The sequence below is a fragment of the Poecilia mexicana genome, unplaced genomic scaffold (assembly GCF_051168715.1).
Source record: "Poecilia mexicana isolate PSO_F unplaced genomic scaffold, ASM5116871v1 scaffold_12, whole genome shotgun sequence".
Lineage (NCBI taxonomy): Eukaryota > Metazoa > Chordata > Actinopteri > Cyprinodontiformes > Poeciliidae > Poecilia > Poecilia mexicana.
The window spans coordinates 21,447,135-21,474,440 of record NW_028263381.1 but is presented as its reverse complement, the minus strand read 5'-3'; the positions used below and the strand labels follow the sequence as shown (position 1 = coordinate 21,474,440).

At 38.2% G+C, this 27,306-nt stretch overlaps 1 protein-coding gene across 1 annotated transcript; it reads right to left on the bottom strand.

Annotated features, from left to right (window-relative positions):
- Positions 1-121: 121 nt before the first annotated feature.
- Positions 122-27,306, bottom strand: stxbp1a (syntaxin binding protein 1a). The gene is made up of 19 exons (XM_014970450.2): positions 27,155-27,306; positions 20,470-20,519; positions 20,009-20,090; positions 19,065-19,141; positions 18,010-18,088; positions 17,730-17,833; positions 15,217-15,365; positions 14,967-15,051; positions 13,834-13,964; positions 13,655-13,762; positions 13,502-13,562; positions 12,809-12,874; positions 12,645-12,725; positions 12,429-12,567; positions 11,608-11,717; positions 11,403-11,504; positions 11,082-11,167; positions 10,211-10,365; positions 122-2,419 (listed from the first exon to the last, which is right to left on the bottom strand). The coding sequence occupies exons 1-19, from the start codon at positions 27,189-27,191 to the stop codon at positions 2,337-2,339; spliced, it is 1,785 nt and encodes a 594-aa protein (XP_014825936.1). The 5' UTR covers positions 27,192-27,306; the 3' UTR covers positions 122-2,336.

Sequence of the window (27,306 nt, the reverse complement as noted above, 5' to 3'; positions counted from 1 at the left end):
TTTTCTTATCTCCACTTTATCAACCATGCCGCTGAAACCCAGTTTACATTTTAATTTTAGTTAAATATTAAGTAGATGTCAGAAATCCAGTCACATGTATGAGATGTGAAAGACGGCGACATGTAATGGAAGCCAATTTATTAGACAGCCGTAGTACATCGGTACACATGGAAGTACTGTTTGTGCTTACACACTCGCCAACATACAGCCCCAATAGGTGAAACAGGACACACTGGCATTTTTCTCTGATGAATAACTTTTAAATAAATACAGTGATTGGGCAAATAAAGCCTAAATTATAATATATATATATAAAAAACAAACTCAAGCATTTGCATCACAGAAAACTCATTATAGTGCAAAATACGACTTGTTTGGCCTACAGAAGGGAGGCGATATCACGCAGGTTTAGTTTTATCATTGCAAAGCCATTCAACTTCAGGGACGGGGTTACGTTGCACCAGAGGGAAAAACAAAGTATAGTAGTAAATATTTTACCTAGTTTAACATCTACAGCTAAAACGTCACAAACACAGCGGCTTCACAGAAAAGGTTTCACTACTGCACTGCTTTAAAATAAACCACAATTCAACAGTAAGACGCTTAAACAGCAACGCATGGCAGATACATGACACTACTTACTCAGTGCAAGGCCCGGTTAGTACTAATGATCTGACAGGATACAATACTGAAACACAGCCGGGCCTTTAGGATTAATCATTAATATCAGCAAGCAACAGCCTTTTTTAACAATAAATCTTCTGTTTCAGTGGAAAAAAGGTTGGTGCAGGAAATTACAGTAAGGAGGGGTGAAGGCTTTAGCTTTCATTTAATATTTTTTTGTTTCTCTTCCTAACTGAGCTTATTGGGCGAATACTGAAACCAAGAACTTTGTTTTGTTGAGAGTCAAACAAGCCGGCACAAACGAGAAGAACGTAAAAATCTCTGTAACATTGTTCGCCCTGTTGGTGCCCGTCATGTGCTTACCATTTTCAGTAACGTTTTTACAACAGAAAAACAGCCAGGTTTGGCAGCTTAGCTCATTAGCTTGGTTAGCAAATAGCTAACCAAATTCAACTGGGGGAAAAAACTGCTAAGATGTTTGTTGGTTAAAAATGTTTCTTATTTTTAACAAAATAAACGTATTCAGATTTTCAAAATAGGAAAATTTTCTCAAGAATATACAATAACAGAAGCAGAAAAACAGTTAGCTTAACTGGCTAGCTTAGCCTCCTTGTTTCACTCTAGCTAGCAGACAAGCAAAACTCGTAAGTTTAAGCTATAAACTTAAAATGTGGTGATGTCTGATAACTTTCTTTTGATTGACATAAAATTTATTTTGAAATGGTTAAAAGAAGGGAAAAGTTTAGCTAATTAGCTCGAGCTAATGAGCTGTTAGCTCAGACCAATTCAACAAAGTTAATTGTAAAAAAAGTTTGTGAATAAATACACTTTCAAAACAAAATTGGGTAAAAAATTGTTTAGATTTGGCTGATCAGATTGCTTTGCTAACGGCTAATTAGCATTTTTGTTGACAGTTATATGCTAAGAAGCTAATGTTGTAAACGAAGCGATTTACCAACTTATGGTATTTAGGACTTTTGCATTTGCTATAGCTTACTTTTGTGCATGTGCTACATTTTGTAAACAAAATGGCTGAATGGTTGGTTTTAACCATTAGCTTATGTAGCTAATAGCTTATTAGCATAAAACCTTGAAAGAAAAGAATATTTAATTACATTTGGAGATGAGTGGAGAGCAGGAGGAAGGTGTATATTTAGTTACCAAGCATGTTTTTAAATAGTTTGACACTCAGAAGTTTTTGGCATCGTATTCAACCCCAAGAAAATAAGCTAATCGCTAACTCCTCTGCACTCAAAACACTCGACACAAAAACACAGAACAGTCCACACTAGTCCAAGCATGCTACTGAATACGAACATCTCAGATGGGCGGATGGCGCTCCTCTCTGCTGAAATATGTGAATACATTTATATTGCATGATATATTTTACAAAATGTCGTCTCAAATTGCACATCCCCCTTCGATCTGCCAACAGTAAAACTCACAGGGAGGAGCAGCGCTAGAGGAAAAAACTGTTTACACAGCCTAGCATAATGTTAGCATACAATAGGACATTTTGGTACTTTGCATTTTATCTGGCCTTCAAATATCTTTTTTAAATAAATTTAATTAGTTGCATCCATTGTAAAACAAGAATACTTGCAACAGTTTTATTCTTTGATATATATTTTTTCCAACTTTTTTTTCTCTTTTCCAAGCTTTATGCATACATAACTGATGGATTTGGCTGGGAAAGGTGAAGAGGAGGATTCTTAGCTCGTGACTTCCTCGTCTGGTTTGTTCATGGCCTTGAGCTGCTCCAGCAGGCAGGTGGGAGTGAAGATGTGGGTCGATCCTGGAGACAACACACACAGACGCAGCATTAAATCTGAGCGTTTAGTTGCATAAAAACTAAATAAAATGTGTTCTCAGCTTTTGTTATGAAGGCCTACGGCAGATGACAGCAGCCGTTGAAAGAAAAGATGGAAGCCCGGAGTTATGAAATCATAATCAGTTAGTCAGAAGGTTAATAATGAATCATGTAGGAAAAAAAAACAATATTCACTTTAAATAGACGCTATAAAAACCAAAGATTTACTTTAACTGGTTTCCCGTTACTGACGTTTCTCAGAGAAGAACAATTGAAAGGATTCTTTGTTTTTTCAAACCAAACAGCGGTAATAGTTTAGTTATTCAGCTGTAGATGCTGCGCTGCTGCTGGGACTTCGATGCATTATTAGCATGCACATGCGGCCGAAACCATCGGTCACAACACGAAACACATGAGCAGGCAGGAAATGACTACAAGCTCTCTCTACCAGAAACACTTCACAACATCCGGTCCGAACAGAAGCCGCTGTTTGGTTTCACACAGAGAGAAAGTATTGGATATTACACATGTGGTGACTTTATCTGCGCTTTGAAATTAAACCAGTCCCAGTTTGAAACATGTTTACAGCTGTGAAAATGTGAGTTTAGTAATATTTGATTTCCACTTTGTGATAGTTCAGATGTTTGGTTGTGGTTTACAGCGAATGAAACCCAAAATGTAGTTCTTCACAAAAACATTGTCATCAATAAAGATTGATGTTTAATACAGCAAAGTAGGTAGAAAAGTGATTAATCGTGGCTGACTGACTAGTAATCAATTAATTGTTAACTGGAGTTAAAACAAAAAGGTAATCTGAAGAAAAATAACATATTCAAGCCAAATTTGAACAATTAAAAAATATATATATATATCTGTAAATATGTTTTAACTTCACCCAATAAAATATTTTCTTTTTTAAAAAAGGAATTGATTTGTTTATTTTTGTCTTTTAATGAATTTCTAATATTGTACAAAAAAGTTTAAGTGGTTAAATAAAAATTTTAGAATGTGACTTTTTTCCAATTAATCGTCACAATAATCAATAGATTAATTGATCAATAGATTGATACAAATTGCAAATGAAGGCAGATGCAAAATGCAGCTCACAAATATTTTTCTACATCACCTTTTCCTTCAACTAAACTTCTGCTTGGATGCAAACTTTTAATACATTTTATTTATAAATCGCTTAAGACATTTAAAAATGCTCTACAATTTTATAAAAAAATATTTTTTTAGCAATAATTATTGTTTATATATTATATTTATATTATATAGTGTTTGCTAATTTTTACATGGGATATAACTCCAAATTATTCACAGAAAATTCACCTAAACAGAGATTTTTCCATAAAGTGCATCCAAAATATTTGAAAGAAAACAAATCTAGGGAAGCTGACACGCTATTGGCTGTTGTTTCCAAAGCAGCCAATCCAGGAGCTCCATTTGTTATGCTTTATGGTGATTGGCTGAAAACCCAAGAGTGGCGATAAGGAAAACGATAGGTGTTATGGAAGTGATGAAATGGTTCCCACTGTGCGTGTTACGATCCAGACGTTGGTATATTTGGTGTTAGAACGATTAAAATAAAAGTTTAAAGTGTTTTTAATGAATATTAGCTATTTGTGGGTCGTTTTGGTCTCTAAACCAACGTACTTCTACTTTCAAAAATTTTTATATTTGGTCTTATAAAAATACACAAAATTGGCAAGAAGCTACATTTTGGGTTTCTATAAGAGGAACTCCACAATCCTCAAAATCACCAAAAAGTAAAATGCATAGATGTATCACTTTGTGTGTGACCTACCAGAATATACAGAGTTTCATGTAATATTTTTGAAGCACAGGTTTTAGTTGGTGTGGTTGAAAGTGAAGTTAAACTAGCAGAATATCTGAAACACCAAACTTCAGAGAAAAAGCTACAAAACCCTGGAGAAATTATAAAATCCAAAATAAGTTTGTGGCGGCTGAAGACACAGAGACATCGTACAACGTGAAAGGTGCTTTTTGGAGTAAAGCAAACAGTTTGTGCCACAACTTTACCAAATTAGCTCAAATATTTGGAAGTTTAAATTATTTCTGAGGCAAACGGGCGCTTTGATTTACTCCCAGCACCCTTTCACCAGTTCTAAGGTTTGTTTCTGATGCAAAGCTGAGAGTTTTCCGTCCGTTGGAGGCAGAATTTGTTGGCAATGTGAGAAAAAACCTCGTTAAAAATTTAAATGTTTGAGTATGTTGTTCTGAAAACAAACAGCTTTGTGGGCGTTTTCCCTGCCCCAGAAACACAACACTATGGACTTTCATTTCTAACTACACAGATTCTCCAAATGCGTCTAAAACAACAAAGCTTTAAACGTAGATCTGTTGTAGCAAGTGGCGGCCATTTTGCTCAAGAAAACCGTAGTTTATGAGATGGAGGCCAAGTTGTAGCATTACAGGAAAACCTTTTATTTATTGGGGTTGTAGAGTTTAAGATGTTTTGGTCTGTAGAAAGTTTATTTTTTCTGCTCAGTTTGTCTGGTTTCCTTTAATGAAGTCAGACTTTTTTGTAATTTTTGGTCTTTAATGGTTTTTCTGGTCGACTGAAGTTTTGTTATTGAAACCATTAAAGGAGCCATTGCTGATATTTAGATCTTTGTTTTCTGGTTTTGCTTTTTATTGAAGCTTCTCTTGCGTCAACTCTAATAAGTTTTTAATTTTTATCTAATCTAATTTTTGTATTTTTCACCAATGTAAAGAACCTCCTGTCCAATGCTTGTGTTTGTTAGTACCATTAACTACATGTGTAGCCGGTTTTTAAGTTTGAAGGGCTTTAGAAGATTACAAAAAAAGTCTTCCTTGTTTTTTAACCGTCTGTAGACGAGCCACGAGTTATATTAGCACAGGGGTGTCCAAACTTATGGCCAAATTAGTCAAGTCACAAGTTCTCGCGGGCCAAAATAATAAAATAAAATAAAATAAAGGTGTTAAAGCAGTAAAATTGTTTCGTTAATCATCGTTGATTCAGATCTTTGGTATTAAGATAAAAATCTAGTTTTCAGTATTTTTGGGCAAATTATTCTCGGTTACGAGAACCGGATTTGGGCGTTTTACTTTCAAAGCGCTAATTAATCAAGTTTAATTAAATAAATTAAAAGTTGATTTCATTGCAGCAAAGTCAGCTTTTCAGTAAAAGTCTCTGGATAAACGTGATTTCACTTATAACAAGAGAAATACTTTGTGTTGTAATTTATATTTTCTATTGTGAGAGAATTATGTTGGTGATTATGATGAAGTATTAGGGCCACACTAAGTAAAAATAAAATAAAATGACGAGAATAATGTTACTAAAATAAAGCTGTAATAATGGCTTTATTCTCATTATTTAGACTTTTTTCATATAGTTTTATTAATTTTTTAGGTAACACTTTGTTTGACGGGGTGTGAATGAGACTGACATGACTCGGTCATGAACATGAGGAAGTCTTCATTAATATTTATGACTGTTGTCGTAAAGTGTCATTCAGTAAATCATGACACTTTTAATACAAAGTTAACATTATTCAAAATGTCTTTGTTATGACAACTTGACATTAACCAATTATCATATCATAAATGTCATAAAAGTAGTCATAACAATGTCATTAAGTGTTATTACACTGTCAAAAACGTTAACAAAACAGTAATTATTTCTCCCTACCTGAGGCGGAACAAGTAGGACGAACAATAAAGATTTCATTAAGCTTTAAAAATAGTCATTAAAAGTTCCTCTTACATCAAGTGGAACAAGTAGCACCAGTTATGATGATGTCATTAAGTGTCATTACAGTGTCATTAATATTATCTCTTACCTACACAATTTTTAAAGTTTAATCAGTAATACTTTTATAACAGATCATGATTTCTTGGTTAATGACAAGTTGTCTTAAAGACATTTTGAATAATGTCAACTTTGTATTAAAAGTGTCATAATTTACTGAATGACACTTTATGACAACAGTCATAAATATTCATGAAGACTTATTGATGTTCATGACAGGTTTTATGCCATGCTTATGACATAACACCTGTTTATGACAAAGTGTTACCATTTTTTATTGTCTTAGTTTGGCCCTAAAACTCCACCATAGGTAATAACTTAAACCCTGACTAAGAATAGAAACTCTTTAACCATCTGTGCTGGACGAGTCAAATTTGCATCATTCTCGACGACCACAAAAAAAATCATTCCAAGAGCCACAAATGGTCCCCGACCCGCACTTTGGACACCCCTGTATTATCATGTGACGGCGGGCTAAAGGTGACCAGCCAAAGTTTGTGCTCTGAAGGAAAGCAGCAGCACTGACGGCGCCACACGGTGAAGATGTCGGGGGTTAAAGGTGAATGAGTGAGACGGTCTGAGGAGCTTCGGGTGGCCGTCATAAATCAGAGCGATTTAATCCACCGGCTGAGATGAGGAGAGGAGGCAGCAGGGATGGAGCCACGACCTCCTCAGGGCATGGCCGCCGCTGCCGACGGCGCCGCCGACCTCCGCAGGCGAGACTCAATCTACAGATTCACCGCTAAACACTAAACCAAAGCTTTTAATTTGATCATTTTGGTTTTAAATAGAGAAGAGCCTGTTGGAGTTGAGCGGACCATGCAGTGAGGAGGGATCAGGAATGCCCATCCCAGTGGGAAACAGGGGGGAGGAGGAGGAGGAGGAAGGTGAGGTACATAAAACAGTTCTGAGTGTTTAAAGAAGAGGGAGGAACCAAAACGAAGCCCTTTGTGCTAAACGTTCAGAAAGGGCTTCTCTGAGCGGCTGCCTTTACTTTGTCCTGTGATTTCTGTCTCCCTCCCTCCCAATCTGTCTCTGCCTCACTCGTCTGAGGGCTGTGCGTCCTCAAAGGACACCCTAGTGGACTCTCGGAAGTCGGGGTGCTGCAGGTCCGATAAGAATTTGGTTGGGGTGAGCAAGTGGGTGGAACCTGTGAAGGAACAGAGGCGGCTTCACCACTCGTCTCACAGCATCCCACAGCCCGACTCTCCAAAACAAAACCCCAAAACGATGTGAAGAGAAAACACACAGACACTCGTCCACTGGCAGACATGCACCCACAGGGCGGTACCAACCGAGTGAAGTCGGCTCCTCCACCTGCCACAAACTGAACTGGGGACAAACGTTTGTGCTGCTGATATTAATAAAGGTTTAAAGGTCAAAAGTTCAACCAGACCCCCACACATTACCTCAATCCAATAAAAGTTGGTGTAAAATGTTTATGCTGCAATCATCTTAAAGATATTAATAAAAAAGTTCCCAGAGGTCAACCACCCAAAAATTGGTGTCAGTAAGCTCAAAGCTAAGTTTGTGCTGCAAAATGTTTTATTTGTGCTGCTTTTGTTTTAAAGTTTAAAGGTTAAAAGTTCAACCATCCCTCACACATTACGAAAATCTAACAAAGTTGGTGTAAAATGTTTTTGGTGTCTGCTTTTGCTTTGACGATATTAATGGAAGTTTAACGGGCAACCAACTCCCCACATCACCCAAATCTAATAAAACTGGTGCCAAACGTTTCTGCAGCAACAATATTAATTTGTGTCGCTATTGTTTTAAAGATGTTAATTGTTTCCAGAAGTCATGAGAGATCAACAAATTGCCCTGCTCACATTTACTAAATCAAACAAAATTGATGTCAATAAACTCTGCTGCATTTGTGCTGCAAAATGTTTTGTTTGTGCTGCTTTTGCTTTAAAGATGTTAAAGTTTAAAGGTCAAAAGCTCAACCAGCCCATCCATCCCTCCCAATTATCCAAATCTAGCAAAATTGGTGTCAAATGTTTGTGCAGCAATTTTTGTTTGTTTGTGCCGCTATCATTTTAAAAATATTAATAAATGTTTCCAGAGATCGTGAGAGGTCAACCACCATCCCACTTTTTACAAATCAGACAAAATTGGTGTCAATAAACTGTGCTGTTTGTGCTGCAAAATTAGTTTTTGTGCTGTTTTCATTGAGATATTAATAAGTTCCCACAGGTTATGAAAGGTCAACCAGCCAAAATTAGTGTTGAGCAACTCTGCTAGGTTTGTGCTGCAACATTTTTTGTTTGTGCTGCTTTTGCTTTGAAGATATTAACGAAAGTTTAAAGGTCACAAGGTCAACCAGACCTCCACCCCCACATTACCCAAATGTAACCATATTGGTGTCAAACGTTTGCACAGAAACGTGCATTGTTTGTGCCGCTATCATTTTAGGATAATAAAGTTTCAAGAGGTCAGAGGTCAACCATTTCCCCGCTCACATTTACAAATTCAAACAAACTTGGTGTCAATCAACTTTGGTTGTGCAGCAAATATTTTCATTTGTGGTGCTTTTGCTTTGACGATATTGATAAAAACCTCTGGAAATGTTTCTTATCAATATCTTTAAAGTGACAGCAGCACAAATGAAAATGTTTGCTGCACAAACGTTTGACACCAATTTTGTTAGATTTGAAGAAGGTGGGAGGAGCCAACTTCACTCAGGTCACAAACACGCCAACAAAAAGAGACAGAAGAAGACAAGGCTGCAATTTAAAGATAACAGTTGATTGAGAGACAACAGCTAAAGCAACAGGAAACAAGAAAACAGTGGATGGTTCAGCTTTAAGACAGCAGTACTAAGGGCCACAACAGAACTAATGTGACACAGTCGGTACCGTACCTTGCAAAATAGTCCACACCTTCTGAGTTTTCCACATTTCGTCTCACCACAACCACAAACTGGAACCGTTTACTGGGATTTTATGTGATGGATAATTACAAAGTAGCTAAAGATTCAGAAATGGAAGGGAGTATTTTTGGTGTTTTCCCCCAGTTTGTACATTTATGTTGTGATACGGGTCTTAAATTTAATTCATAATGGTCTTAAAAAGTCTTAAATTTGAGTTGATGAAAAAACATGCAGGTACCATGCTAACGTGCTAATAATTAACATTAGCTCTACTAATGCTAATTCAATTCAATTCAAAAATGCTTTATAGATACCAAGGGAAGTTAAATGAGTAGATAAAATAAATGTAAAATAAAAGTGCTACACCAACAACTTAATTAGTGGAAGCTAACGCTAAACTGCTAATTTCAACCATATTGACACCCAGTATGTCAGAATTAGCAAAGGACCAAATTTGTTATTGCACAACCTACATTTTTGAACTTCAGGAAGTGGTTCTTTAAAACAGATCCTTCACTCCTGGTTTCATTTTTTTTTTTACAGTTGTTGAGTTTTGCTAAGTAGCAGAAATGCTAAAGATTTATTTTCATTTATTTAGGGGTATCAGACTAAACTTCTCAAGTAGATGTTTTTAATGGAGAAGTGACTAATTTCCTAGTAACTTTATGTTAGCCGATCAAATAAAACCCCAATAAAACAGAAATCTGTGGTTGCAATGTCAAAAAATGGGAAAAAAACCTCAAAGATTATAAACAATTTTGCAAGACACCGTCAATAACTTTGATATACAAATGAGGGAGGAGTTTGTTGGACAAAACTGAGTTTTTCTGAATGAACCAGACGGGACAGATTTCACTGCCCAGTTTGCGATGAAATATTACTGGAAACTCACTGGACCGAACTTTAAAACCCCAACCAGGCAACGTTTACTGAAGTGAATTAACGTCTTAACTGGATTCCAGGTTAATTAGACCTGTTTGGATTGCAGCTAATAATAAATGTGGGGCTTTTTGAAGCTACATGTCTGCAGATTATCTCGTGCTACTCAGTAGAAAAGTAAGTTAAGGTAAAGTAAGGATCCAAGATCCAACGTTGCTCCACTCACCAATGATGGCTTCCCACTTCCCGTTAGCCTGCGTGACCTCGTAGGCACAGCGCATCTCGCTGAAAGACGCGCCTCCGATGATGAAGACCATCAGTCGGGGGCCGGTGCGGTACTCTCCAGGGGTCTTGTTCTTGTGCCAGTGTCCATATCGAGCACTGCCGCAGAAAATACATAATTTATATTCAAGTCCTTAGCTTTTCTCTCCACTTTTCACAACATGCTAACACGTTAGCATTAATTTTAAATCCCAATCAAATTATTTTTATCAAAGCAGCCCAGAGTTACCTATGAACTATTCTTAACAGTTTGGTACATAAAGTATTTTTTCAAACCTTTTAGCATTTGAGCGCATAAATCAGAAAAACACAAAAATAATATTATTGGGTCACATTGGTAATAATAGTCTCCACCAAAATAATTAGGAAAATTATTGGTTTTCCTACTTACAACAGGAGTAGTTTGTTAAGAATGAGGGATCAAAAGTTATCAAAATACAGATTTTTTGAGAATGCTATTTGAATAATGGCAGATCACCACAGCCCTAAAATAAAGTTTAGCGTTTTACTTTGAAAGGTTGACCTACTTGAGTTAATCAACACCAAGCTGTTCCCAGTAACAGACGACAAGCTGGTGTAACTGGGTGTCCAGTACAGAGATGTTTGCCTGAGCTGCAGCTTTAATTTTATCTCCATTTGTTTCCTAATTTCATCTGAAAGTCTGATTGACAATCTAATTACTTTATTGATCACTACCTGCCAATTACCAGTAAGCTAACTATCTGACTCATCTTCTGTCCAGTCAGAATTGATCCAAACCCTCGGTGTTTGTCTGTAGAGAGAAAAAACCCAAAACGTCTCCAGAACGTGGGTACCTGACTGCAGTGGTGCTGAAGGAAGCAGAGGAGCGGGTGGAGATGTACGGGTAGTGTTTGGTGTCCAGTTTATCATCGATCGCATCCTGCAGGAACCACAACAAAACAGTCATCACTCATAGAAACAGGGATAAAACCACCTGAGTCACTAAAGCTGGACATGTTTCCAGCTTTAACTCAACATGAGTTGAGTTAAAATTAATTAACCAATCAGTCAGTCTGACTTATTTTACAAATAACCAAATATAATGGGAGAGTTCCTCAGTACTCACTCTGTTATTCATTTTTTCAGTTTAGCTACGATTTGGAGCTGTGTGTTACCTCCATGATGTCCTTGATCAGCGGAGTCCAGCGAGAAAGCTGGTAGGTTTGTTCGCTCACTCGCTCCTTCCTGTCCATCTTCTTTCCTCTGCGAAGAGTGGACTGAGAAAGCAGAGGAGGAGCAAAGAGTCAAGAAAAACCGGAACAGAAATGACTAAAAACACGATAAATTAAGAGATTAGACGATCCGAGGAGAGAATCGTACGTCTGTGACGATGGGGACGCCGAGGTGAGCCATGTTGGTGATGATCTCACTGTCCTCAGGGGGGATCTGAGCGTGTTGGATCAGCTTGTTCAGGTTCTCCTCTGTGATACCTGCAAACACACATTCATATATTCAGCTCCAACAGGACGAAAACAAATTAGATATGAGATATGAGGTTGTAAAATTTAAAAAAGGGGACATTGAGGGGGGAGCAATCCTGATTCCTCCAGATCCTTAGAAAATCTTTAAAAAATCTTAAGTTTCTCTTCTGGGTGAAAATGCTGCTCATACAGACTCTAAGACCACAGGAAGCGCCATAAAATGTAGAAAATGTCGTAAATCGTCTCCAGAGTGTAGGAAACGCAGAAAAATCGTCCTCTGTGTCTCATTTAAACTCCTCCACCGACTTTGCAGAAACTGTATAAACCCAAAAGAGAAACGTGAGATTTTTGAAAACATTCCTCAGGATCTTGAGAAATTAAGTTGGGATTCCTTTTTTCTCTGGTTCTCCATGTCCTGTTACAGGCTCCGTATAAAATCACTTCTTATGTCTCTAGATTTAATTTGTCTTCTAAAAACATTTTTTCTTAACTTTATCACCAGGTATTTACTGTCTTGCAAAGTAAATGAACCCCTTTCTGTCCAGAGTTGGGTAGTTACATTTACCTGAGTAATTTTATTATGCAGCATCTCTACTCTTAGTTGAGTAAAGCTTCAATTGGATTAACAAAGCATAGAAAATGTCTGTTCACTGAATTATTCTGGATAAAATGTAAAAGTAGAAGCAGAGGTTAATCTGAGTAAATGTCTCGTCTACTCGCCGTTCTTGAGGAAGATGTACAGCAGGATGATGCGGATCTTGTCGTAGGTGCTGACGTTGGCGTCCAGCAGGATGGGGACGATGGCCCTCATCGGGTCCTTGATCTTCTCCCCCTCGGCGTCGGTGCCCATCGCCAAATCCTGAAACGCCAGTTCACACCAGTCATGCTTTTCCTCACGGCGTTACTGCGGTACTGCTGGTTCTCTTCTGGTCCAACCTGCTCCACGCGGCACAGCTTGTCCACCGTCCCCTGGTAGTGCTTCATGCAGTCCTCAGCCAGCTGCAGGTGAGTGGAGTACTGGCACAGACACGAAACAAAACCCTGGGTGTTATGACCCCAACCCAACGGAGTGTTTATGTGGATAAACATGAGGCTCACACCTTGCTGAGCTCCTTCTGGTACTGAGGCATCTTCTTCAGCATCTGGGACAAATCCCTCATGGTGGTCTGGAAACACAAGCAACACTCTAATAAAGACCACAACCAAAGATTTAAATGGAGTTTATATTAAAACAACACAGGGTAATTCAACGTTTTAATGTCCTTTCATTGTATTTCTATTTTATGATCAGTGGAAACGCAGCTCCTGCAGCTGGATAAGAAACATTCATGTTTCCTCTAGTTTTTGCTGGAAGATTTATTTTATTTTTGTTTTGGCGGTTCGTAAAACAATTTCTGCTGGATGATAAATTGTCCTAGAAGTTATGCCGATAAACTCTATTAAATATTTAACTCAGGAACTGGGAGATATTTTAAATATCCAAAATAAATAAACAAAACAATATGAAAATATGAAATCTCTGTAGAGAAAAACAGGCTGAGACTGAAAACACCAGACTGAAGATTTTTATCTTTCAGTTTCTGATAGAAAGTGAGAAAAAAATAGAAAAACAATTTTAATTTATCATACAATTAATTGATTTATTGGTTGGCTACAGGCCTAGCAGCATGTAAAACAGATGTAAAACACTTTATTCGTTCCATACACTAGACTATATGGTAAATTATTGGTATGAATTCGTCTCTACAGCGTTTAACTCATGGCATAGCTTCAGATTTAAAGCCCAGGTTTACCTTCTCTCCGGTGTTCATCCTCTTGCTGGAGGAAAACTCCTTCAGCTGACGCGTCACTTCCCTAATATCAGAGCAAAACCAGAGTAAACTCCTCTGAACGCCGTACGGAGGTTTCATTACTCCACCAGAGGACGCGACGCAGGCGATACTCACTGGGACACCTCGGCTATGTGTTTGTGTCTCAGGCTCACCCACAGGTCATCGTCTTCGTGCAGCAGAACCTCCTTGACCCGGGAGTCTCCCATCCCGCTGGTCTCGTATCTGAGGAAGGAGCAGAGACGATTTATCCTCCCGTCTCAGCAGACTGCAGCTGCTTTTCTGCTTTCCCTCACTTGTAGACGTCGTTCTCGATGGGCAGCAGGTCGTAGCCCATGGCCTGGAAGGTGAGCTCGTGCAGGACGGGCGACACCGGGTCGAAGCCTCGGTCCAGGATGATCAGCTGAGACCGGGCCTTATCAGGACCCTGCAGACGGAGAAGCACTTACAGGCGACACGAAAAGGCCAGAGAAACGGACAAAAACAGGCTGCGTCCTGCAGGACAGACAGCTGAAACACTTGTAGGTCGGTCTTCAGCGTCGAGGCTTTTTATGCTCCTCAACATTTTCTACAAATGTCTTTAAAGGTATTTAAACTCCTGATCGATTCGGTTCGATGGGGAACCAAAATGTCAACATTTGTTACATTTTCAGCTGCTGAGGTTTGCTTTCACACTGAGGTGAGTCAAAGGATACAAACTAATTGAACAACCTGTTCCCCTCCTCACCTGTGGGGGCGCTGCACCAGGAACCACAGAAGAAGACACTCAGCACAATTTCTTCCTTCACAAAATGTAAACAAAAGTTCAGTAGCGTCAGATTTTAGGATTTCTCTTTTGTCTTTGGTAAAAAAAAAACCATAAGCCATTACTTAGTGAGTTTGTTTTGGTTTTATTTACCCAGAATGCCCTGGGCTGTAGTCCACTTCCTGCTTTGGGAGCGGTCCGCTTAGTGTTCACATATGCATTCGAACAGAACCAGAGTTCACTTCAACCAAACTGAGACTGAGGTTTTTAGGCGAGTTCAGTTTATGGTTCACATCACAGTTACACATTCACACCAGCCCTGTTTAGTTCGCTTTAACTGAACTGTAGTTCATTTGCATAGACAGTAGACAGTCCGGTTCATTCGGGGGACGATATGAATGTGCAACCAAACAAGTGAACTCTGGTTCTGTTTGATTTCATGAAGAAGGAAGTTGCTCTCAGTGTCTTCAGAGGTTTTTGTCTCGTTTCCTTCAGTGGTTTGTGATGCAGCGCCCCCCCAGGCGAGGAGGGGAACAGATTGGATTGTTTGACAGAAAGCAAACTGCACTAACTGAAAACGTAACAAATGTTGCAACTTTGGTTCCCAATCAAACCAAGACTACTGGACTAAATCAGAAAAGGAAAAAGAAATGAGAGTTTTAAAGGGATGTTGAATTAAATCACCTCTCCCATGGTGGGGTCGTCGGCCTTGTAGGCATCCAGTTTGTCCTGAACCAGCTGGGCTAAGGTGGCGTTGTCCTTGTACTCCCTAACAGACAGAAAGCAAGAGGATAAACATAAAAGCTAAACATATTAAACAGTCCAATACATTTAGTTAAACAGCCTAAGGAGGAATTTCTCTGCTCTGATGTCTGATTCAGACCAAATGTTGCAGGTTTTGGTTCAGATTGTTGGAGGAGTTAAAATGGCTGACCCTCGGTACCGGACGGCCGGGTACTCCTTCAGCGTGGCGCAGAGCGTGGCCAGCTGCTCGGCCAGCCGCTCCATCACCGGGTTCTTCAGCTGGGCCTTATGGGGGCTGTAGAAGCTGTGGAAGGCGTCCGGGTTGTCCAGGGAGTACACCTGCACACACCAGTTAACCCAGTTTAACCCAGTTTAACCTGCACACACCAGTTAACCAAGTTTAACCCAGTTTAACCTGCACACACCAGTTAACCCAGTTTAACCCAGTTTAACCTGCACATACCAGTTAACCCAGTTTAACCTGCACACACCAATTAACCCAGTTAACCCAGTTTAACCTGCACACACCAATTAACCCAGTTAACCCAGTTTAACCTGCACACACCAGTTAACCTAGTTAACCCAGTTTAACCTGAACACACCAGTTAACCCAGTTTAACCTGAACACCCCAGTTTAACCTGAACACCCCAGTTAACCCATGTTTAACCCAGTTTAACCTGCACATACCAGTTAACCTAGTCAACCCAGTTAAACCCAGTTAACCCAGTTAAACCGATTATCTTCTACTAGATACAAACATGTAACTCGTGGCATTTATTTTACATAAACCAGAAAATGAACCTGTTTGTTTCTTTCTCTCTCTTTCTATTATTTCACTTTTTCACTCTCTCTCTTTGCTCTGTTGCTCTTTCTTTTCATTTCCTTCCTGTTTCTATAGCTTTACTTTTCTTTTCTCTTTCATTTTACTCTTATTGTTTCTTTCATTTCACTCTTTTGTTGTTTTCTTTTTATTTTTTCACTTTCTTCTTGTTTTTATTTTCTTTCTTTTTAATTTTTTTTCTATTTTTATATTTTCCCTCCTCCTCTTTCCTCTCCTCCATCTCCATCTGTCCATCATCACATGACCGCTTCTGCTCTGCAGTTGGATCCTTTGCTTTGCTCAGCAGCGATTGGCTACAAACGTCGCGTATGTCCGGCTCCGACCAATCAGATTCACTCATTCTGCTTGTGGGCGGGACACCGAGGCATCGCTTTGCCTCCAGCAGAAAAACCACCGACTCTGAATTAATCGCTGCTGACAGGAGAGGAGGAACGCAGCAAAAACGCAAAAAATGGGTTAATGGGGAAGGATGGAGGGAAAATAGAGAGAAATAAACAGATAAAAGAGGAGCTGAGAGAGGAAAATCACAGAATCGACTGTGGGAGTGGAAACATGGAGGGAGAGGAGTCAGTGTGAGAAATGTTTCTGGATCAGTCTGCAGTAAACAGCGAATCATGACTCAGCATCCGACACCTGATTCTCTGTTTTCTCTCTGAATCTAAAACCAGATCAAAAACAAAACAAACTCGCTGATCGTATTCATGTCCTTCACTGCACCACTTCACATTTTAATCGATCTAAAGCCAATTAATAATTCAGGTGTAAAAGTTCACACAAAAACGTTCTAAATATTTAAAAAGCAAATTTATAAACAACAATAGCAACAGACATGGAGAAGCAGCATTCAGCTTCTATGAACCATAAATCTAGAATAAACTTCTGGAAAACTAAACCTAAACTAAAATCCCTCCTGGTTGTTTTTGAATCATCATAAACGAAACTTAAACATTTTGATGTGTAACGACAGAAAAATGTAACATTTCAGTTGATTACTGTGTTTTTATGACGTAAAGCTCTTTGAAATGCCTTGTTGTTGAAATGTTCCGTACAAATAAACTTGATTGATTGATTATAACAGATAAATACTGTGCAGTTATTAGAAATAATAACATCAGACTTGTAATCCATGCAGGTGAGTCTGATCACTTTTCCAAAAATGGGCAAAAAAAGTTGCAACATTTCAAAAAATGGACGTCTGTTCAGCTACTAACCTTGAAATACCTTTTTTCTTGATATTTATGCTTCAACATTGTAAGAATAAATATAAATTTTCTGATTTTTTGTGAGTTAGTAACAAGGTGCATCAATGTTAAAGCGAAATACTTTTATATGCAGATGATATTTTACTTTATCTTCAAGATCCCCAAATTTTCAACCTGATACTTTCTCTCATGTTGAAACTTCATTCTGAAATATACTGACAATATTACATTTAATTAATTAACCTTCTAAGGCCGACTAGCTAACGTGAAGCTAGCAGCAGATCCTAGCTGTTGCTGGGATGGAAAACTGGTCAAGTTGACAAAGAAAGAATAAACGAAGCTAATTGGGAAATGTGGAGAAGGATTTGGTTCTGCTGCAGATTTAGGTTAGTAAGGCTTCATCTGAATTAATTTAACACCAAGGTAGAGATGTTTAGACACAGTTTCACCATATGTGGAGCAAATTAAACACAAAAATACAGAAACTGTCAAACATGATGGTGGATGAGCAAGAGATGGACAAACTTACAGACATTGAGTTCAACATGAACTTCTACGTATTTTGGAGTGAAATCTGAAGCAAAAAGGCAGAAAACTGACAAGCAAAATGGAGAACCAATCAGTAGCCACGGCGTAATTAAATTTAACTGTTTGTTTACCTGAGACTCGTAGGGCAAGAAGGCGATGTTGATCTCTGTCAGAGTCTTGGTGACTTTGGAGGTTCGGCTTTTCACCAGTTCATTGAAGAGCGGATCAGGACAGGCTGCAAAAACAAAGAAAACATTTAAACTCATTTCTTCTCATTATGCTAATGTTAGCATAATGTGCTAACATTAGCATGATGTCCTAACATTAGCACATTATGTTTCTTAATAACACCCAGTTTAAGCAGAAATGCATCCATGAAAAGCAACAGGGTTGTATGTTTGTGTAACTCACAGTCAGTGAAGAAAACATGGGCTGCCTTGTATTTAGCTGAATGAGGGTCTTTGAAATCAGCGATGAGCGTGTGCACTGACTGAAAAATGAAAAATAACAGACATATTCTCCTTAGGCTAACAGTGCTAAACAAAGCTGAGGTTAACGAGGCAAGTTAAATGCAAAAAAAAGTCATATTATTGTGTTAAATTGATCAGAAACCTGCATTATAGAGTGACTTTAGGTTTCTGTTTGCTAGGCTAATAAAACAATGCTAGCTAAATTCATCACTACAAACAGAATATTAAATAAAGATACATGTACATTTATATTTTACTATTTTATGATGCTTCTAGACTATTAGCAGCATTTTATGACAACGCTGTCAGTTTTCAAATTTATGCTAATAGCCAAATGTATCTTTTCTGCTACAAAAACTAGCTAGCTTGTTAGCACAGTTTGCATAGCACAGCAGAGATTTTTTGCTTGTTGATTTCATAATGTACTTGTCAGTAACCATATTTATGGATTGATTATATCTGTTTAAAAGAAAAGGCTTCTTTTGGCTAAATGTTTGAAAATAAACATTTAAGGTCTGAACATTGAAGAGACATAAAATCAATTTTAGCTGAAACTGGTGAGAATAAACTCGGTTAATTTATGTAAATGTTCTTCAGTTGATCTCATTGGGTTGTTTATTTTTATATTTCCCATTTATCAATACAGTTTCTTGAAAAAAAAGAAAGTGTGAGGAGAGAAAACAGAACAGCATCTTCAACTTCAAAATAAAAGCATGAACATAAACATCTACTTGAATTATAGTTGACAACAAAACTTTAATGAACTAAAGGTTTATATATGAGTGAAGTAAATTAGTGATCTAGAATTTATACAACAAAAAAGAAATTTAAAAAAAAGTGCTAAACAAAGAATTAGCTTCACTGTTAGCGCAATAGCGGAAATGAATTTCTTATACTTTGGGATCTTTTCGCGAACTTCATGTTTGTTTAAATGACGAATGGGGGAAAATAAACGTGAGTCCAAATGAAAGCTGATCCATGACTCGGTATTTTTACCTTCTCTGTTGGTGTGATCAGGTAAATGGCCTCCAGGCTGGGCAGAGGCTCTCTTCGCTTGTTGATGTCCTCCACAACTTTAAAGGTAAAGGCAGACATATTTAGTTAAACATTCCTAATCATAATGTGTCCTAGACAACAGTGTGCTTAAATATTATTTTATCCATCAAATCAAAGCAGTTTTTATCTCATTTCTTCCAGATTACATCAATTATTTCCTCAATTTTTTGAAAATTATTCTGGAAATTCAAGCAAAATCAACAAATGACTGCACTTTTATAACTGTGAGTTGAAAAACATCAGGTTTAAGTGATGCTAACTTTCTTACTGGTACTAAACAGCTTTGATTAATGTCAAATTATAGCCCATCATATAAATATGGACTATAATTTGACAATCTGAGGAATTAAAAGTCACATTTACCATCTAACATACCTAAATGAATACCACAAACACTTTGGTTTTTGTTGCAAATAATCACAAAAACGATTTCATTAATGTGAAGAGAAGGTCGATACAGTTTAATTTTAAGAATTTATTCATATTTTAACAGTTTAGTTGGTTTTATCAATATGTTCTGGCAGAACTGGCCCTTTAAGAGCACTCATGATCTCGATTTGGCCCAAAATGGAAATGAGTTTAACTCATTAAGTAAAACAACACATAAACTTCAGGTTTTCCCTCTGGTGTATTATAAGCCTGGCGGGCTGCCAGGCTTGACTTGCAGCCCGCCAGGCTGAGTTTGTTCATTCATTTCAGTTTTTTATACGTTTGGCCTTTTTAAAACTTTATAATTGGTGTTTACCTTCCAATCACACATGGAAGATAAACATTTTCAAATTTCCTGTCAACTTTAAACATTTTCTGTTTTATCTCAGAAACACAGCAGGCAGCTGGAGACCAGCTGGTTGATGGTTAAACCCTGAACTGGGTTTGTGTCTTACTGGTGATGCCCTCCGTCATGATGTCCGTCATTTTGCAGCAGGAGGACAACATCCTCATGCTGAGCTGGTCCACAATCAGAGCCTGGGGCAGAAAAACACCAACACTAATAACACGCTTCATATGTTTAGAAAACTGGAAAAATTAATGGTAACTTCTAAATGTCTGGGTAAGTTTTAGAAATACTGACATTTTTTCCAGCTTTAAATGTAATTTCAGGCTTTAGAGAAATAAAAATATTTTTTAAAGGTAGTTCTGGAGACAGAACAACAGAGTTTAATTAATACGCTTTACATGTTAAAATAAACTGGAAAAATTAATGGCAACTTATTAATATTTGGTTGATTTTTAGAAATACTGACATATTTTCCAGCTTTAAATGTAATTTCAGGGTTTAAAGAAATAAAAACTGTATTTTAAAGCAGTTTTTGGTGAAAATGATAAGAAATGCAGAAGGCCTCACCTTCCATTCTCCCTTCTTCTTCACCTTCTTGATGACATCGTTCATAATCTCTGCAGCAAGAGGATAAGGAGATTTTAATCCAGCATTTTATGTAAACAAAGAGCAACAGATTCTCCAACAGCTAAAACTTTTACGTCATAATAACACAAACAATGAAAAGGTGAGTTTGATCAAAACTGGGAGAAATTAGTGCAAAATTTAGCCACCAGTTTGGCCGACTGAAGAGTTGATGCATAAACTAACAGTCATCCTGTTTGGGCTGGAAGTCTTTAATCCCAGCCGCCTCAGATTAACCCGCCTGCTGCCACATGGATCCATGTTTACGGCGATATTGGCCCGATCAGTGACCATCCATCTGCCAGCAGGTCCAGACCGGAAACATTCACAGGGACCGGCGGTTTAACATCATGTTGGACCGACAGGCTCAGCCTCTCAAACCCCGATGGATTATCACAGATTAACTGGAGATCAAATAAACTGGATTACAGAGCGCTAATCTGAAGAAAAACACAGGAAGAGGCAGATTTACGAAGCTGCTGATTGGTCGACTTCAGGGAATGTGAAACTTAAACTACATATAAATAAAAATAGGAAGAAGAAAATTCTGATTATTTTAAAGATTGGATTAGAGAAAGATTTGAAAAAAAAATCCAACAAATACGAGAAATACAACGAATGGACATTTAATTTGTTTCATTAATTCAGTTGAAAGAGACAAAAGTTTATATATATAGATCACTTATGGAAGTATAAGACCAATAAGAATTATACTTTAACTAAGTGTTAATATACAAATATATATTATATATTAATAAAGACCAATAATGATTATTTTTACAACCTGCGAAATCAAAGCGAAAGCTGCTGACTCAGCATTTCCTTCACGCTGTTGTGACACAAAAGGATTTAAAAATTCAGATTTACCTCAGAAATCATCTAGAAAAAACTTCAGTTTGAAAACTAAAACAAAAAAAGCTAAATAAAGAACTCAGAAATGTTCTAGAAAAGAAACTCTGAAATTTCTGAGTATGAAAAGTTAAAAATTGCTAATAAAAATAAATAATATGAACTGTCTTTGCTAGTTTTGCTAACAAAGCTACTTCACTTATAAATAAACTCAAATTTACATAATTTTAAAGTTTAATTTCACTGCTGGAGATGCTGCAGTGAATATTTGTATTTTAAAAATGTTTCATTAATCGAATGATTAAATCAGTGGATTTTAAGTAGAGTTATATTCAAGCACTAATAAAAATCATGTTGAATTATTTATGAACAAAACTTTCAGCCTGCGCTAACAGATGAATGAGTGGAAAACGGTTTGTGTCAGGAGGAAAGAGGCGTGTGGACTTTTCCTCTGTCGTCTCTGATAGAGACACAATGAGAGGGAAGGAGCTGAACAAACACAGCAAACAGCTGTTCAAACCAAACATTAAAACATTAACAAACACACAATCTGCAGCTCCTCCAGCCTGTTCAACAGGATGCAGAATGTGGAGCACGAAGCTCGTTAAAACGCTTCAACTTTAACGTTTACGGAGCGCCGAGATCTGCTGCTAGATCTGCTGCTAGGATCTGCTGCTAGGATCTGCTGCTAGGATCTGCTGCTAGATCTGCTGCTAGGATCTGCTGCTAGATCTGCTGCTAGGATCTGCTGCTAGATCTGCTGCTAGGATCTGCTGCTAGATCTGCTGCTAGATCTGCTGCTAGGATCTGCTGCTAGGATCTGCTGCTAGGATCTGCTGCTAGGATCTGCTGCTAGATCTGCTGCTAGGATCTGCTGCTAGGATCTGCTGCTAGGATCTGCTGCTAGATCTGCTGCTAGGATCTGCTGCTAGGATCTGCTGCTAGATCTGCTGCTAGGATCTGCTGCTAGATCTGCTGCTAGGATCTGCTGCTAGGATCTGCTGCTAGGATCTGCTGCTAGGATCTGCTGCTAGGATCTGCTGCTAGGATCTGCTGCTAGATCTGCTGCTAGGATCTGCTGCTAGATCTGCTGCTAGGATCTGCTGCTAGATCTGCTGCTAGGATCTGCTGCTAGATCTGCTGCTAGGATCTGCTGCTAGGATCTGCTGCTAGGATCTGCTGCTAGATCTGCTGCTAGATCTGCTGCTAGGATCTGCTGCTAGATCTGCTGCTAGCTTCACGTTAGCTAGTCGGCCTTTTCTGGTTATAATAAACCGATCAGTGGAACATAACAGTGATGTTACATGACTAAAACTTTACAGAAAAGCAAAAAATATAAGTTTGAAGTTTTTCTGGCTTTGTTAAAATTCCACTTGTAGGTCAGAGAGTAAAATCCTGAAAGTGAATTATTTTGCTTCAAGTTATGATGGGTTTATGGCCTAAACAAAACATGTTCATTACATTTTTGGGCGGACAAAATCAGTCTTAGATAAAGAGATTGTAGCTGTTTTAGGGCGCCCTGTCACTTTAAATCCAAACAAGCTGCTGCTGGCCACCAATTCAACGAGAAAATGGCTGGGCAATTATACCACCGTACATCTTTGAAAAGCAGAAGTGGAGCCTCCTGCACAACCAACAAGAATGCAGCAAGAGGTTTCTGGATGGTAAGTCAACAACAGAACTCTTGTCTTTTCCAGCAGCCATTGTACAGCGGTAAAACCAGCTGACCAAATGTGCTGGAACTCAACATAAATCAGAGCTCTTCATGTAAACTGACTTGGATTTATTTGTGACTGCATGTTGTATTCGTTGTTTGTGTTTTAGAGAGGGGCACTGCGTCACACACTGGAGGCAGACGAGTGTGTGTGTGTGTGTGCGTGTGTGTGTGTGTGTGTGTGTGTGTGTGTGTTGCTTTGGTTCAGTGACGCCTCCAAGGTCAGTGTGTGGCCTCTGTGCAACATTATTTTAGATGTGCTTCACTTTCCAACATCCATCTCTTCAGATACAGATTATATAATCTCACTCTTTCCTTGTGAGGAACCAACAGAGTTCATCAGTCTGGGTTAAAGGACGAAATGTGAGGATGATTGTCTCTCCAAGCTCTGCTGTCAGGCTGACTGTAATCTGTCCTGACTGAATGTGGTTTTCTAGCACAGCAGCGTTTCACTGAGTCTGTCTGTGGTCGTAAATATAGCAGCATATTTTAATCTGTGGTTATCTGTCTTACAGTTATGAAAACAAACGTTAGGAGGCTCAGCCAGTGCTTGGATCTTGTAAAAAATACAGCAGAGATAAATTAAATGTTCATATAGAAAAAAAGTCATAAGGTTTAGCGAGCTAACTAGCTGTTATTTCTAGCTATGTTGTTTTGTTGTATTTGTCACATTTTGGTTATCCTGTCAGAAATATTTCCATATTTTTTACTTTAGCCAGGTAAGGTAGTTTTCTTAATTGTAGAAGGTTAATGAGTGACCAAATGTTCGGACCTTTCAAAAACTATTTACATTTTACTTTGAGAAAGTAAATTATTCTAAAATGAAAAACCTTCATGAATAATCTGCTATTATTCCATTTCAGCCAATGTGGGTTTTTTTTATTGATTACTTATATTTAAAAATATATATATTTTTTTCATAATGTATAAATTAAAGCTTTGCTGGTTAAATAAAAAAAATCTGAAGAACATGCCATTTTTTAATGATTAATCATCAGAATAATTGATTAAATGTTGATTTAATATTGTAAATCATGTAAATGTCACCATATTTATGCTTACGTTGTTTATATTTCCTACATTTTTGCGTTTGACCTCATTGAACACGTACAGAAACAAAAAATAAATTCAAGATTCATAGAATGAATTATCAGCTGCAGTCAGGAGAATCTAATCTCTCCATCCTCATCAGGTCCCGACTCTCCTCCATCTGAAGGGGGGAGGGGAGCCTCCGCCTGCCGCCCTTCCCCCTCTCTCCTCCTCTTCCTCCCTGCTGCAGCAGGAACCCTCTCCACCTCCACCAATCCCGTCGCAGGGTGCAGGTGCGGCCTGCTGCGTCCCGCCGCCGCGATGTTTACACGGCTCAGAGCCGCCGCTCGCTTACTGAGCAGCTGAAACCATTAAAGATGGCCGCAAACGAAAGGAAATTATTTTAAGATCTGCTGTTAAGCTGCATGTTTAACAACATGGTGAGATTTAATCAGGGGCGTCCAAAGTGCGGCTCGAGGGCCATTTGTGGTCGCCGGACTGACCTTCTACGGCCCCACAAAGTTGGTTAACTGAGATGGTGATTTTATTTTTAGTTAAGATAATAAAAATAAAAGATACAACCCAAAATATTAATATTTAATTCCAACCTTTAATTTTATAGTAAATCTGACGACATTTATTCAGTAACTTTTACTCCAAAGCTAAATTTAATCTGCGTCTGTTTCATTTATGAAGCTCTACCAAATGCAGCAAAGGTTTCATGGAAAAAACCAAATCCTGTTTTTTGCAGAGAATAAACTCAATTTCTGTGTATTTTACTCAAAATGATTCCCAAATAATCTGCAAACTGGAGGCTTTTCTTTTAACGAAGCAAATATGAAAAATAAACAAATAAATTTCAAGTTTTGATCTTAAACAAAATGGATTAATTTGTTTTATTGAAATATTTTATACTCAGTTTATTGTTGGGCAGGAAAAAAAGACCAGCTTTTGGCCTGTGAGTAATTTTGACTTGATGACCAAAAGTTTGGACATCTCTGCTCTAAATTATAAAGACTTACTGACATTGACGATAAGTCATCTCTGCAGACCACACACATCCTGGACACAAACCTTCTGATGAGGTTTCATCACCTGATTACAATTTTAATTTAGATTTTTTTATCCTAGATACCCAAAACAAAAATAAAAAAAACTACTGAGGTGTTTAAATCTGACAGAAAATTAAATATTACAACATTATTTCTATGTATGTGTTTATCTAAGCAAACTAAACTCTTTGAAAAATAACTGATTTATTTTTTTCTCTGTATCAAAAGCGATACATCAGGCATCTGCTGTAATTTCTCCAACCAAAACAATATAAACTGTGAATCCAGTAAGATTAAGACAGGAATCCTATTAAACATCTGATGAGCCATAAATATACAAAAATACTTGTTTTATTTGGAAAAGCTAAAGATGCACCAATCAGGCCTTTTCTGCCAATATTTGACATTTTGAATCTAATTTTGTCTCGTTTTGTCTGTCACCATCTTTGATTTGGATTTTCCTCCAGAGAGAAGAAGACAAGTCTTCAGTATTTGCTGTATCAGGATTTATGGGGGAAAAATACCAAAAAAGTAGCAAAGCAGCAGCTAACACAGAAATATTGATTCAGTATTTGCTGTTTTTTCTGCGGAACGTTACTAAAAATTCACAGAAAATGAATTTTTATCAAATATATCTTAAATATCCAACAGAAAATGCAGCTTGGTGAGAAATACCCTAGAAATGCTGAATATTTTGGTATTAATTTATGTTGACATTTTGGTGTTTTGTGGTTTTTTCCTGTTAATTGTATTGCTAAAACTTTGTAACATGAACAAAGTTTTAGGAGTAAAACAATAAAACAAATGTTTGTTTCTGCTAAAGAGCAAAAAACTTAGAATTTGAAAGAAAAGCAAAACAAAAATATTTTTGAGGTAGAAATTAGAAACTACAATAGAAAAAAAATCATAATGGAATCTCAAACTAAACCATAAATAATCCTAAATAACCTTAACCCCTAAATCATGCTAGTACTGATCAGATATTGATTTGGTATTGATATCTTAGTTCTGGTTTATACTGTGAGTATTAATGAATATTTGCTGTTTGAACTATTAAAATAGAGAGATGTAGGTTTCTGAAGTATCTCAGTATCATGACGCAAAGAGTAGGAATGGGCTATATGCGATATGTCGGGGCGCCACTCTACAGGGGGCGCCAAACAATTATTTCAAGTCTGCATTTTTTATATTTAACAGCTGTCTGCGCTTTGAAAACCCTTCCAGGAGAGAGTGAGGGACATAAAACTGAATTTAAATAAGAAGATAAATAAATAAGCATTTCCAACTATGTCCCTTCCTGCTTTTAGCTGCTCCTTGGTTGCGCTTCTGGTTATTTGGACAAATGGAGCAAATCCTGCACCGCATCCTCAGCCCATTCTGTCCGGGTTTGTTTTTAATGACCTCTGTCATCCAGGCCTGCACCGAGCGGCGCCTCCATCACCAAACATCCAGCTTTAAGCGGCCCGCAGACGGAGTTTAACCAAAGCATCGCCTCTTCAATAACGCGCAGCTTCTCCTCTACGCCTCGATGCGTCACTGAGGATGAACAAAGCAAACACGTTTCCTCACAGCGAGCTGGGCTGTTTTTACGCAACGACTCCAGCTCCATCAGAGGGGTGAGGCTCTGCTGTAATCAGGGGAACCCGCGGATCGCCATATTTCATTAATTTAACAGCTTCAGTCAGACGTCACTGCAGATTATTGGTGATAGAAAAACGCTGATTGGCTGTCAAACCGCGTTTGGACGTTTTCCTCGCTTCAAAATGAAACCAGTGAGTAATTAGAGCTAATAAGGTTCTCGGTTTTCTGCGCATCAGCAGCGCAGGAGACCTGAGCTACACAAGTGATTTAGCACCACCATCATCATCCTCATCCTCATGAAGACCGCGGCCTGCGCTGAAATCAAACATCCGCTGCTGGCATGAAGCGCAGCGGCAGATTTTCGCCACCCGCTAAAAGCGCCATGAACAGGAGGAACTCTTACTTTCTCCGACCACCGCCTTTAATCCGATAGGTGCCATGATGCTGCCGACTGCCTGCCACGGAGCGCTGAGCCGCCTCCCTCCTCTCTGGTCGACTCTCACCGCAGCGAGGAGTCTCCAGCTGGAAACGTCACTGCGTATCCTTCCCGCAACA

Excerpts from the sequence above, each read along its gene's own strand:
- stxbp1a (XM_014970450.2), bottom strand. The coding sequence starts at position 27,191 with ATGGCACCTATCGGATTAAAGGCGGTGGTCGGAGAAA. Across the intron at positions 18,089-19,064 it reads TGATCACACCAACAGAGAAG|TCAGTGCACACGCTCATCGC; the intron begins GTAAAAATACCG and ends TTCATTTTTCAG. Across the intron at positions 13,965-14,966 it reads ACGACCCCACCATGGGAGAG|GGTCCTGATAAGGCCCGGTC; the intron begins GTGATTTAATTC and ends CTCCGTCTGCAG.